This window comes from Chlorocebus sabaeus, chromosome 14, assembly GCF_047675955.1.
Source record: "Chlorocebus sabaeus isolate Y175 chromosome 14, mChlSab1.0.hap1, whole genome shotgun sequence".
Classification (NCBI taxonomy): Eukaryota; Metazoa; Chordata; class Mammalia; order Primates; family Cercopithecidae; genus Chlorocebus; species Chlorocebus sabaeus.
In genome coordinates, this window is record NC_132917.1 from 24,486,164 (window position 1) to 24,500,281 (window position 14,118).

The following is a 14,118-nucleotide window of genomic DNA, read 5'->3' on the forward strand; positions in this document are numbered from 1 at the left end:
CTACCTTGTTGGAGCTGGCAAAGCCATTAGTGTTGACGTCAGGGGTGACTCCTGAAGCTGCCATATACGTGCTGCCAATGGTTTTGATCTTGGTGATCACCCGGAACTTGGGATTGTCCAGGAGCTGGGGCCAGGATTCAGAAAAGAATTGTCAGCAGTCAAGGCAGATGAATGACCGGACCCAGTGACAGATGTACCTGTTTACAAGGACCCCACTAAACCCAAGAGACACTTTCCTATCAGAGTTGTTACTTAGTCTACCGCTCATCTGCCACGTGACCCTGGGAGAACTTCCTGACATTCTGGGCCTCAATTTCCACCACCTCAACACTGACATAAAATCACCAGTCTCCTAGGCGGGCTGCACGCGTGTGGAAAAGCATTCTCCCTGGTATACAGGTTACCCAATCAATGCTGACCGACTCTGAATTTGAGGAGAGGGTCCCAGGACAGAGAGGTCTCCAGATGTTGCTTGGCCAGTCCTTACCCTGTGACCCTGTGGGTGAGTTCCTGGGCTCCCACCTCCCCTCCCCTTCCCCAGCCCAGTAGTTCCGGGTGGCTGCAGAAGTCTGTGTATTGCGGAAGGGGCCTATCTGGGATGGTGGAGCCAGTTTCTCTGGCCTCCGCAGCCTATCCTAGGATGTGGTGTGGGGTGGGCCAGCTTCATCACGAGTGCGGGCTGGGGACTCACAGAGTCAAAATCCGAGATGATTTCATTGAGGAAACGCAGACACTCAATACCGCCATTGTTGATGCTCTCCTCTGTGTAGAAGTCAGCAAAGTTGGGCAGGGAGGCAAACATGACTCCAATCTCATCATACGTCTGGCTGTACAGCTCCTAAAAAGAGGCAGGGCTGAAGTGCTCAAAGCATGTCTGACTGACTGGATGATGTGCTGGAGAAATGCATCTGTCTTCCACACACGACATGTGTACTCAGCTTTTTGTATTCACACATCAGTCAGATTATCCCAGCCTCTTTTTTGTTTTTTTTTTTTTAGAGTCTGGGTCTTGCTGTTTCCCAGCCTGGAGTGCAGTGGCAATAAACAAGCACGATTAGGTACAATTGAAGCGCACTGCGGCCTCAAACACCAGGTATCTGGGACCACAGGCACATGCCACCATGCCCGGCTGTAGATTATCCCCAACTCTGAATAATTTAAAAATAGCTCATTGCTACTTTTTTTTTTTTTCCCTTGAGAGACAGAGTCTTGTTCTGTCGCCCAGGCTGGAGTAGAGTGGCACAATCTTGATTCACTGCAACCTCCACTTCCAGATTCAAGTGATTCTCCTGTTTCCCAAGTAGCTGGGATGACAGGTGTGCACCACCACATCCAGTTAATGTTTGTATTTTTAGTAGAGACGGGAGTTTCACTATATGTTGCCCAGGCTGGTCTCAAACTCCTGACCTCAGGTGATCCACCCACCTCGGCCTCCCAAAGTGCTGGGATTACAGGCGTGAGCCACTGTGCCTGGCCACTACTTTGAATAAATTTTAAAACAGCTTCTCTAGTTCCTCTAACAGCCCCAGCTGTGAGAAAGAGGGTACTGTGGAGCTGGGAACCACTTTGGCGAAGTTCACAGGCAACAGAAAGGTGGGCTCTAGCGAAAAGTCTTGTCTTCTGACACATGGCCTCAGAGCTGTATGGCCCACATCACCATGCCTACAGCAGTGCCCTTTACAAGAGGCCGGAGAAACTCCTCTTTTGCTTATATTGTGTTTGCTGTTTAGGTTCAGCCCTCCCTGGCCCCAGTCCCCTGTCCCTGAGAAGGCCTGGGCCCAGGGGGGTTCCCTGAAACCAAGAACAGATGGAGATGCATGGCCTCATGGTTCCGGGCTGAGGCCACACCCCTCACCTCATCTCTCTTCTTGGACCCCAGGAAATGGCGTGCCACGTGCTCAGGCAACATGTTGGTGACCAAGGCCTCGTTCCAGCGTCGCATCTCATAGACACGTTCCTTCTGGTCGTGGACCTCAATCTTCCACAAGAAAAGTGTCCGTGCCAGTTTTTCTACCTACAGACACAGACAAGGCGAGGCATGTGCTCTGAGCTGGCCACTGGATAGAAGGATGAAAAACGGGAACAGCCAGGCATGGTGGTTCACGCCTGTAATCCCAGCACTTTGGGAGGCCGAGGCAGGCGGATCACCTGAGGTCAGGAGTTCAAGACCAGCCTGGTCAATATGGTGAAACCCTGTCCCTACTAAAAATACAAAAATTCACCAGGCATGGTGGCAAGCAACCTGTAATCCCAGCTACTCGGGAGTCTGAGGCAGAAGAATCACTTGAACCCAGGAGGCAGAGGTTGCAGTAAGCCAAGATTGCACCATTAGACTCCAGCCTGGGCGACAGAGTGAGACTCAGTCTCAAAAAAAGAAAAACAGGAACATGAATAGTGGAGCTCCCCTTGGAAAGGCTGGAGGGAAGATGGCTAAATGGCAAGGGAAGTAAGACCCTGCAAGGATTCCCCCTCATCAAAAGGCCACCTAATAGTGCAGTGCAGTTCCCAGCCCCCATAGTTACAGCAGATATCCAGGAGGCCTTCTGGGACCTAATTTCAGCTGCAGGTCTGTCTCGTGGAGGTGGCAGCAGTGGCGATCTCCCAGCTCAGGGGGGAGTCCCCTTTCTAAGCAGGCGCTATTTGGATGAGAAGTGGCTTGGGAAGGCTGTACTTCCCTGGAAAGTCACTAGGGGGCACTTGAGCTAACACTGAGCCAGAAGTACAGAGGTTCTTTCTCCTCCCTCTTTCCTCCCTTTTCCTCTGTTGTGGGGTTGGTGGAGGGGGGCGGTCACTTGTCACCCAGGCTGGAGTGCAGTGGTGTGATCTCAGCTCACTGCAGCCTCAACCTCCCAGATTCAAGCAATCCTCCTGCCTCAACCCCCCAAGTAGCTGGGATTACAGGCACGGGCCACCATGCCTGGCTAATTTTTGTATTTTTTAGTAGAGACAGGGTTTCACCATGTTGCCCAGGCTGGTCTCAGACTCCTGGAATCAAGTGATCCTCCACCTCAGCCTCCCAAAATGAGCCACTTCACCCGGCCTTCTCTTTTCCTTTTAACCCAACAGAAAGTCCATCAGCTCCCTTCCCTTTCTCTTCCGGCTCCGTGGTCAGTTGTGCTAATGTCCCTCAGCGCCATGGGGGAGTGCAGGGGCCATGAGCCCCTGGCCTAGGGGATAGAGATTTGATTCAAGATGTTTGTGCCTTCGCTCTGTCCCCTCCCGCCCTCACTCCCATGCTTCCTTCACCATCCTGGAGGGGCTCGGATGGAAGAGGTGAGGCACTGTCTTCCTGTGTGACTGAGGAAGGAACCTGAATATAGAAAAGGCGGTGGCCTGACCAGGCTCACGTGTGGGGCTGGGTAAAGGGAAGCCGCAGTCCTTAGGAGCTTGGGCTCTTAGGTCCCAGGGCTGCTTCTCAGGAGGCCCTGTGGGTTGTGGGCACAGAGTGGGGATCGTGCAGGCGGCACTCACGTGGCGGGAGAAGTAGTAGAAGCTCAGCATCATGAGGAACACCATCACCGTCATGGAGTACTTGGAAGGCACCAGGGGCAGCCTGCCAGGCAGAGCACGTGCAACTGAAAGGGCCTCCCGGAGGGGGCCTGATTCCCTCCGACTAGACGGTGTTGCTTCCTGCCACCCCAGCCCCAGAGCTCACCCCAGCTCCTTAGGCCCTTTCACATCAAGTCGGGCTCCCCCTGGGCAGTAAAGCTTTCTTAACTCACTGGCCTCCTCTCCAACAGCCAGGCAGCCCCTGGCCCCTCCTGGCTACACCTGGTATTTACATCAGGGCTGCTCCCCAGGTGTTTAAGAAACACTGCATTGCCTGACTGATCACAGAGGTAGCTACGAACATGCAGGAATTTGCAGAAGAGACATCAGTGATGGGATTTCATAGCCATGGGACTGGGGTACAATCTCACCATGGCTTTTTATGTCATTCGTCCATATTTTTATGTGGAGCTGTGGTTAGTTTCCATTACTGTATGGTGTTTCGCTACATGAATATACCAGTTATGTATCCATTTCCTGTTGATGTCATTTGGGTTGTTTTCATTTGTTTTGAGGGAGGGGGTATGTCTATTATGAACAGTGCCACCTTGGATATTCTCATACATATATCCTGGGACATGAGTATGTGCATGAATTTCTCTAAGATACATATATATACACACATATACACACGTCTGCGTGGGCGTGTATGTAGGAGTGGAATTGCTGGGACACAGGTTTATTTTCAGCCTTACTAAATAGATCAAAATATTTTCTAACGTGCCTGTACTAACTCATACTCCCATCAGGAGTGTAAGAGTTACTGCTGTACTTGATATTGTCAGACTTATCTGGACCAGTACGTGTGTGACGGTATTTCTTTTTTTTTTTTTTTTTTTTGAGGCGGAGTCTTCACTCTGTTGCCCAGGCTGGAGTGCAGTGGCACCATCTCGGCTCACTGCAAGCTCCGCCTCCCGGGTTCGCGCCATTCTCCTGCCTCAGCCTCCCGAGTAGCTGGGACTACAGGCGCCTGCCACCGCGCCCGGCTAATTTTTTGTATTTTAGTAGAGACGAGGTTTCACCGTGTTAGCCAGGATGGTCTCGATCTCCTGACCTCGTGATCCGCCCGCCTCGGCCTCCCAAAGTGCAGGGATTACAGGCGTGAGCCACTGCGCCCGGCCGTGTGACGGTATTTCATTAGGGTGTGACTGGCATTTCCTTGATTACTTGAGTGCCATTTATTAGTGGCCATTTAGAGTTCTTCTTTTGTGAAGGGCTATGCAGGTCTTACCCCTCTTCTATTAGGTCATCTTTTTATTTCTAAACTTTCTTGAAGGTCTAATTCAAGTCACTGAGTCATAAAATTTTAAAACCTTGGCACTGGCAGGGACCTTAGAGAACTTCTGCTTCAGTATCCTCCTCAAGAGATGAAACTGCCACTCATGGAAACTGACCTGCCTGTGACCCACAGAGAATGACTGCCTGCTGCAGGCTCAGAAGCCAGGTCTAAATCCAAAGCGTGTTCCTCCTTCCTCATTTTCCTGCTGCTTGTCTGTCCTGTCAGCCAGTACATGCAGCTGCCATCCACCTGGCAGTTCCTTCCCTCCTCACTGCACTGCTGCTGCCCTCCAAGCCGCACTGCCCTTCACGCAGAGGCCTGGATGTCCAGGTCCCTATCAGAATCATCCTGCCTCTGCTGCCGCCCTCCTGGAGGAACCCATGCCAGCTCCTCTAACCTGCATGTGCTAGGTCACGTGCCTCCTGGAGGGTGAGATCACAGGGCTTGGGCCTGTTGTATTCCTGTCTCTAGAAGAGGGACTGTGAGCGCAGGCCAGGAAGGGAAGCCGTGGCCCTTACCCGTCAGTGCCGTTGAGCCCAGGGGTGAATCCCTGCATCTTCTCTAAGGTCACCATAGGTAAGCTGCTGGACAGATAACAGCACAGTCAGGCCGCATCTGGGAACAAGAGCCTGACGCCCAGCCAGACACCGGGGTATCTCAAGTCCTCCACTCGGGGAGAATGGGAAGAATCTATTCCTAGCAACCAGTGATGCGTCTGTGAGCGGCCAGGAACTCTGGCTCTTGAACAAGCCTCTGAGGACCCCTAGTGGCAGAAAGCCACCTCAGCACAGGCCCATGAGCTCAACTGAGGACTTTGCGGGTGGGAGGAAGGAGACAATACAGATCCCCAGTCGCGCTTCATCTTACTCATGCTCCCGAAAACGCCGGTGGTCGTATTCATCGAAGACGGGGCGCCAGGCGTAGAGGTTGATGGCAGCCACAGTGCCCGCGACGAGCAGCATAAGTGTGAGCTTCACCATGTGGCTGACCTGCACCAGCATGATGGTGGCGATGAGAGACAGCACGGCCACGTAGTTGTAATACTTGGGGTTCTCCAGGCAGCCGCCCTTCGTCTCTATCCCTGCTGTCGCGTTGCTGGGTCCTGTGTAGTACTGGAGACAGCTGAGCTGGAGGCCAGGATGGCAGGAGGGGACACACGTTCAAGAGAACAGCAGGTGCTGGTCACAGACAGCTGTGCATGGCAGTGTGCGCTCAGCTGCCACCTCCCAGGGCTCCCCCAGAAACACCGGGAAAGATGGGGAAATTGACCAGGGACGAATCCTACGAAAGTTAGTAACTGCAGCTAAGAGCCTTGCTGTTGCCTCATTTGACATTCACAAAAACTCTAGAGTATTTTTAGTACTGTGCCTGTTGTACAGAAAACTCAGGCCAGATTTGCCCAAACACAATTAGCAAGCAGAAAAGCCAGAAGTAGGAGCCAAGTCTTTAGGCTTCAAATCCAACATGTTCTTCCCCACATCACACTGTTGCTTCAGGAGGCACCACGGGGCCATGAGCTCCACTCACAGCCTCCCTGTGATGACAGCTAGTCTCTGCCCAAACCCTTCCATTGGGGGGACACTCTGCCTTCTGGAGTCTTCACTGGTTCTGCTACTGGGCAGATGCAGCCGGGAGAAAGTGTATCCACAATCAGAATCAACCCCACGTTTTTGTAACTTTCACCCACGGGGGCTTGTCTTGCTTGTGCGATTCCTGGCATATCTATATTCTAGCATGAGCAGTTGTTGCACCTCCCTGAGCTTTTTACTCCTCCATGAGTGACAGCATCTCCAGGTGTCCAGGACCCTGTGCAGTGGTGACCCCCACACCTGGGTGCCAGGTTCCAGGCGTATTGTGACATGCAGGGGGCCTGGAGCTTCCCTTCCCTGGGTAGTGGGCATCAGCAACCCCTGGCCAAGGTAGGCTCTGGAGTCCCTAACTCCTCATTCCAATTGGACTTTTTTTTTTTTTTTTTTTTTTTTGAGATGGAGTCTCACTCTGTTGCCCAGGCCAGAGTGCAGTGGTGCATTCTTGGCTCACTGCAACCTCCACCTCCCAGGTTCAAGTGATTCTCCTGCCTCAGATGCCCAAGTAACTGGAATTACGGGTGCGTGCCACTGTGCCTGGCTAATTCTTGTATTTTTAGTAGAGAGAGGGTTTCACCATGTTGGCCAGGCTGGTCTCGAACTCCTGACCTCAAGTGATCCGCCCGCCTCAGCCTCCCAAAGTGCTGGAGTTACAAGCATGAGCCACCGCGCCCAGCCCCCATTGGACTTCTGATTAGCTGCAGCCCTGGAGCTTTTTCACTTACACCACTGCCAGAATAAGTCTCCATGCTGGTTGTATTCCTGTGCTCCGATTGTTAAAATGCAACAATAACATTAAATTAGAAAAAAAGGAAGAGAGTGTATATGGTACTTTGACAATTAGAGGAGGCCGTGACAACTGACAAGAGAATATCGATGACAGCTCCAGGCATGTAGTGCTCAATACGTGCCCAGTGGTTCTAAACCAATAGATCTGGGCTCCCAACTCCTGTCCCTTCTCCCCAAGAAAGCATTTGGCTGCCCCCTCAGGGAGGAAGAACACACAGGACTGGGACTTAGAACTGTCTCCATTCTGGACTCTGTCACTTCCTGGCTGTATGACCTAGAGCAAGTGAATTATTATTTATTTACTTTTTTGAGACAGAGTCTCACTCTTCACCCAGGTTGGAATGTAGTGGCTCAATCTCAGCTCACTGCAACCTCTGCCTCCGGGGTTCAAGCGATTCTCCTGCCTCAGCCTCCCGAGTAGCTGGAATTACAGGTGCGCACCACCATGCCTGGCTAATTTTTGTATTTTTAGTAGAGATGGGGTTTCACCATGTTGGCCAGGCTGGTCTCGAACTCCTGACCTCGTGATGTACTCGCCTCAGCCTCCCAAAGTGCTGGGATTACAGGTATGATTCACCGTGCCCAGCTGATTACTCTTTTTGAGCGTTTGTTTCTCCATATGAAACTGCAGATACTAGTACAATTGCTCAGGACTTTCTCACAGATTAAATGAATCAACATACATAAGGCACCTAGCACACACAGGCCTGGGCACATGGAACTGGGCTCTTGGACTCTGGGAGAGGAGTTTCAAGGAAATAAGTCCATCCCAGAGGATCCCTGGATGACAGGGACAAGACTCCTTCCACTAGGCAGGGATGATGTGTTTGGGAACCTAAGAGCCACTCCAAAGCTACATGACGGTGGAGGGACGGATTGAGAAACTGCTCGTGTGACCCAAACAGAAGCCCTTCTCCACTGAGAATAGGGGCGTCCCTTCAACAAGGACAGCAGGAGCTCACCATGTCCACGACATTTGCCATCACCAGGATGAAGATGGCGAGCATGGCCCAGGTGTTCCTGGCCCAGCGGGTCCGGTCAATCCAAGTCGAGAAGGCCACAAGCTTCTTAGGAAAGGCCTAGAAAGGAATGGAATTTCAAGGGCCATGAGCCTTTGCCAGCCCTTTCTCCTGCAGACGTGACTGCCAGCAACTCAGGCTGCTCCCGTATTCCAGTTCCAGGAGCCTCAAAAGGGCCTCTGCCTGGGAGTCGCCCGACAGCTGACAAAGGGGCAGAGCTGAGAAGAGGGCGTGGGAGTTCTGGCGCTGCGTCGGACCTCCTCCATGTGCCTGTGCAACAGCACAGCTTCCAGCTCGCAGCCCTCTCCACAGCACATGCGGTGACCAGGCGAGGCCAGGGCAGAGAACAGTTTTCAGGGCTGCTCGTCTCTGCTCAGCTACTCCTGCCTGTCCTGGCTCCAAGTGACCTGGCGAGCCACCTGTGAGATTCATGTTCCTAAACACTGCTTTACCTTTGTCATTCTGATAAAAAAAACCTCTGCTTGGTACCCCAGTGCCGTACAGGAGAAAGTTTTAATCCTTTTAGTCTGGCTTCTAAGGGCCTTCACAGTCAGGGCCAACCCACCTTCCAGCTGGCCCTCTAACTGCTTCTCTACCCAGGTTCCTGTGTACCCAGACTCTGCTATACTCATGTGTGCTGCAGCGCCACAGCCTGCCACAGCCCAGCCACGGCCCACCATTGGCCAGCCACCGCCTGCCACAGTCCACTATGGCCCAGCACCAGCCTGCCACGGCCTGGTGGCCCAGCCAGAGGGAGTGCTCTGCTGATGGTGAATGAATGGATGGGCAAGTGCCTGGACCATCCTAACAGAAGAGTGTCTGTCTGTCAGGATTTGACAGAAAGAATAACTCCATCACCACCCAGTTTTACAGGGAGTGCCACTCACTTCCAGACACTTCCAAGCTCAGCAGAAAAGTGCCTCTTACCCGGGGAAAGATGGCAGCCAGGGAGCAGATGGTCAGGATGAGGAGCAGAATCTCCCCCACCACGAAGGTCACATAGTTTGTCATTAGCCTGTGACAGAGAGAAGACAATTGGGAGGGGCCAGAGGGGACAATGAGATGGGGTGAGGGGCTAGGAGGCAGGGGACGGGGGACAAGGGACAGGGGGTGGGGGACAAGGGATAGGGGGCGGGGGCAGGGGACGGGAAGGCCTCTCAGCACAGCACGAGCCCATGCCTGTGCCTGTACAGCTCCACGCGGTGCCAGGGAATTGCTGCTGCCTGCCATGCAGAACAGGACAAAGGACCTGATGAGAGGGGCCGCCAGCTGAGTGCTGGCCTGGGAGCAGCCACTCTCCAGCTGCAGCTGCTGCCTGGGACATTTCCCAGAGAGGGAACGACTCACAGGTGGCCTGGGCACAGCCCAGGATAAACTTGGGCAGGGATCTTAGGAATGCGCCCCGGCCATGTCGCTGTGCTAAAGGGACAGAGCACGGAGCAGCATCGCTCCCTCGCTGCCGGGGGCTGCTAAGAGTCCGCCTATGGCAGCCGCCCCCAGCTTCACCGTGGACGCACTCTTAACACATCCACCTTAACCCGACGACTCCAGGAAACCTGCCTTCCATACCCTCTGCCCACACCCATCCCCATTTAACCCCTCCCTGGAAGGTGCCCTTGCCAAGCGCCCCAGAAGCCTCCTGGTAGCTAAATCCACGTCCCATTTTCAGTCACCTCTCGCCCCTCCTTGAGACACTTTTCTCACTTGGTTTCTTGAGTCCCTGCTGGTACTTTTCCGTCCCTGCATCTGGACACGCTGCCTTGAGCTCAGCGAGTCTCGTGTTACCGCACAGCCTGCATGCTGGCGACGCCAGGTTCACGTCTCCAACCCCACCCGCCCTCTGAACTCCAGATCATGGACTCTGGCCTCCTTGGCTTGTGGGCATTAAAAACTTCACACATCCCAAACTGAACTCCTGATCTTTGCATCTGCACTTTCGTCTTGCCACCTCGTCCCCATCTTGGCACCCCCGTCCTGCCAGTTGCTCAGATCAGAAGCCCAGGAGATGTCCTTAACTCCACACTCATGCCCCACAACCAATCTGCCAGCAAATCCTGTCAGTTCTGTCTCCAAAATACATTAAGCATCCATTCGTCAATCCAGAAAATTCAGAATCCAACCACTGATCCTCCTCTCTCCTCGGCCTGGCCTGGTTGCCACAGTGGCTTGTCTGGGTCACTATCTGGTCTCCTCTGGTCTCACTGCTCCCGCTGTGCTCACTAAGCGCTGTTCTCAGCAGAAGTGGGCCTCTCCGGGCATATGTCACAACGAGGGACTCCTTTGCTCCCTTGTTCCGGCAGCCTCCTGTGTTAAGAGTGGAATCTGGCGCCCTGCGGTGGCGTCTGAGGCCCCGTCTCTGAGCTGGACTCCTGCTACTCTTCCAGTGGCCCCTGTTCCCGCTGCAATGCCTCCTCACCGTGCCTCCAGGGGCCAGGCCACTCCAGCCTCAGCACCTCTATCCGAAGCAGGTGTCCCCCAGATAGCAGAAGCCTCACCCCTCACCTGCTTCCGGGCATTACTGAAATATTACTCTGCCAGCAAGGCCTGCTCTGATCATCCCACATCAAAATGCAAACAAAGCCAAGCCCCCGGGCAGCATACCCACTTCCTTCCTTGCCTGCCCTGGATCTGCGTGGATGCGTATTTTAATTGTTTAATTGCTTATGCCTATAGCTTCCCCTACCAGAACCCAGGTCTCATGAGAGCAGGGGTTTCTGTATGCCGCATCACTGCCATGGCCCCAGCCAGCCCCTGATCGCCAGACACGAAGCAGACAACCAATCAATACTCATGGAATCAGTGAATTTGAGCCTCACCACAGTCCTGAGTGTCAGCTGGGGCAGGGGTTGTTCTCCTCATTTCACAGATGAGGAAACAGATGGTGCCGGAGCCTGCAGTGACCTGCACATGGTCACACACCCACAATCTTAGATGGTGTGACCGAGCCCAAGGCTCCCAGCAGGATAACAGTTTGTCAGGAGTAATCCTCTGTGACGGGGAATCCCCGATTGGCCAAGGGGAGAAAGGGAGAAGGAGAGAGTGGTCATCACCCTCAGACAGGGCTTCACCGGCTGGGGACTCCAGGAGGCCCACCTTGCCCTGGAGGGCCTGCTGCTGTGTTAGCGAGGGGTCAGTCTGTGCCCAGAGCCTAAAATCTATCTTTATCAACATGAGCCAAGAAAGGGGCCAGGTCAGCCTTGGTGACTGAGGCTGATGCAGTGTCCCCATCTTTGTCCCAAGAATCACTGTGGGCCCATCCAGTCAAGGTCTCCAGCCTTCTGGAGGCCTCTGTTCCTCAGCTCTCTCGATCCTGGCCAGATCCCCATTCTGACGCTAGGACTGCTCCAAAACCTGGGGCGACATAAAGGAAGGAAGCCCAGGGTGCCATCTAGCACTCTTGGAGCCCGTGGGGCCGTCGCAGTGGGGGTCAGGGAGCAGAGACAAGGCTTGCTCCCCAATATGAGGCTCCCGCTGAGACGCCTGCCTCCCGGCACCACCGCAGCCGAGGAAACTTGTGGCCCTGCCCTCCCTCACCAGGGGTCGATGAGTATCTCGACCAGAGCCGTGCAGAGCAGGACGACACAGGAGCAGCTGAAGGCAGCCCCACTTTGCTTCTCCTTCTCCACCGAGTAGCGCGTTTCCATCTCGGGGTCCATGAACCGCATGGACAGGAGGAAGGTGTTTCTCTTCTTTACTCTGCAGTGGGAACAAGCCCCATGAATCCCAAATGCCACACCTGCCTCAGCCTAGCAGGGGGCCGTATTTGGGATGCCCGGTTTCCTGAATCCCTTGTCAGGGCCCGGGAGGAGCGGTGGGCCTGGACGCCTCCGGGTGGCGCTTACACTTGGGCAGACTCTCGCTCCAGCAGGGCCTCGTTGAGCAGCTGGTTGAGCTCGTGCTCGTCTTCGGAGGCGTCCACCACTCGGTCAGCCAGGTCCTGTAGGCGCAGCCTCCGGCGCGGGTTGGGGAATGAGGGGTTGTCAGCCTGTGAGCCAGGGAGGCAGTGTGAGTGGGGCAGATGGGACAGAGTGACAGGGAGGAGCTGAGAAAGACGGAGGTGGAGGAGGAAAGGAACAAAAGAGGGCATACTCGGAGGACCAATCCCTCCAGCTCCACAATCCCTTTCCGGGAAGTCCTCCCCATGCTCCCATGTGGCTCCATGTGGTCTGGGTCTACACCCAACGCTCCAGGCCTTCCTGGCTCCCTGGGCCCCCACCAGAGCTCTACAGGGAGGGTGGCGAATGACAGCATTGTAGGGAGCTCCTGGCTCCCGAGTAGGAGACTTGTAATCGAGACAGCTGCGGGTTGGGACAGTCCTGGCACTTCCTGCTGTGTAGATGTGGGGGCCATATACATCGGCACCCTGGGGACATGAATGGCTCCCAACTCAAGGGCTTCAGGGAACTATTACAGGAACTCCCATCTGGCTCATTTGCAAAGGAAGATCTGAGGGGGAAGTGATGGGAGAGAAAAGAATGTTCTCATCACGAGAGGGCTGACAAGGGGCGGGCAGGTGGTGCTGGGGCACCCACTACCATTTTATTCCCAGTTCCAAGGAAAAAGTATCAACTCCAAAAACAGGAATCCTGGCTGTGATGACACAGCCATCAGTCTAAACAATCACTGAGACTGGCACGCTCAATAGCTGAGAGCTGTCTGAACGGGTTCAACAGTGCATCTGGGAGCCACAGTCAAGACTCCCTGGGGCCGGGCGTGGTGACTCACGCCTATCATCCCAGAACTCTGGGAGGCTGAGGTGGGTGGATCACTTGAGGTCAGGAGTTTGAGGCCAGACTGGCCAACAGGGTAAAACCCTGTCTTTACTAAAAATACAAAAATCAGCCAGGCATGGTGGTGCACGCCTGTAATCCCAGCTACTCGGGAGGCTGAGGCAGGAGAATCACTTGAACCCAGGAGGCGGAGGTTGCAGTGAGCCAAGATCGTGCCACTGCACTCCAGCCTGGGCGACAGAGCATGACTCCATCTAAAAAACAAAAAAAAGACTCCCTGGTCTTAAGCATCGGCACAGGTGTGCCACCGGTTGACAGTTTGACCCCAGATAATGTTTCCCCAGCCACATCTTCCTCTTCTTAAAATCACATGGATGGTCTGTGGCAGCAGCAGGAACCTGTTACTGAAGCAGATCCGGGAGCAGCGTGGGCCTGGCTAAGGGACAGAACCCAAAAATCACAGGCTGCTAAAGCTGTATCTGTGTCTTCCTTGCTAGTGAGTGCCTTGAGTCTGTACCTCTACTTTCTCTCAAGAAAACTGCAATAAGGAAAAGTTGCTGAATGTTGGGGGACTTGAGAAAACCCTAATTTACCCTAAGCCCCGTCTACCACTCATCTCAAATCTACAGGATTCCAGGTCACCCCAACATGTAACTGATGAGGAGACAGTAGGGTTTTGTGGGGCTGGAGGGGTGACCTGCCCATGGTTACCATGCTAAGCAGGAGGAGGTCCTGGGCGGTGGCCAGGTCTCCCCAGCATAGGACTCCTGCTGCAGGAATGTATTGCTTCCTGGTGTCTGCCCGCATCTGGCCCCTCAGTGACCCCCTGCCCTGAGCCCTGCACATACCTGGGCATCCTGCTCCTCGGGTTTCTCCGACGTGGACCCGCTGCTGTGGGCACTCCCATTGGGCTCCTTGGTCTCAATGAGGGCAGGGGAGCTGGACTTTGAGGAAGCTGGTGCTCCATTGGGCAGGGCCTAGAGGAAAGGAGAGCTCAGCCATGATCCGGGCGTGGGATAAGTGGCACAGACAGGGCTGGAAGTGACAAGCGTGTGGGAGGCAGTGGTGGGATTAGAGCAACCGGAAGCCATGGAACTTGCTTGTGGATTGCAAAGTGAGGTGTCAAGGATGACTTCAAACTTTGTGGTCTGAGCAATTATTAATAA

General features: G+C 54.2%; 1 protein-coding gene across 7 annotated transcripts in view; it reads right to left on the minus strand.

The window, feature by feature from the left end:
* Positions 1 to 14,118, minus strand: part of ADCY3 (adenylate cyclase 3) — a 105,116-nt gene that overhangs the window by 3,374 nt on the left and 87,624 nt on the right. For 2 of the 7 annotated variants that reach the window (XM_007971286.3, XM_073022826.1), the window contains exons 9-19: positions 13,801 to 13,929; positions 12,065 to 12,207; positions 11,757 to 11,918; positions 9,150 to 9,237; positions 8,166 to 8,282; positions 5,696 to 5,955; positions 5,347 to 5,409; positions 3,472 to 3,553; positions 1,856 to 2,014; positions 692 to 838; positions 5 to 124 (exon numbers count right to left, since the gene is read on the minus strand). In XM_007971286.3, the coding sequence (XP_007969477.1) occupies positions 5 to 124; positions 692 to 838; positions 1,856 to 2,014; positions 3,472 to 3,553; positions 5,347 to 5,409; positions 5,696 to 5,955; positions 8,166 to 8,282; positions 9,150 to 9,237; positions 11,757 to 11,918; positions 12,065 to 12,207; positions 13,801 to 13,929 (1,470 nt within the window). Of the gene's footprint in view, positions 1 to 4; positions 125 to 691; positions 839 to 1,855; positions 2,015 to 3,471; positions 3,554 to 5,346; positions 5,413 to 5,695; positions 5,956 to 8,165; positions 8,283 to 9,149; positions 9,238 to 11,756; positions 11,919 to 12,064; positions 12,208 to 13,800; positions 13,930 to 14,118 lie in introns of all 7 variants that reach the window. The other 5 variants (XM_073022827.1, XM_007971283.3, XM_007971290.3 and 2 more) reach the window with 4 other exon arrangements.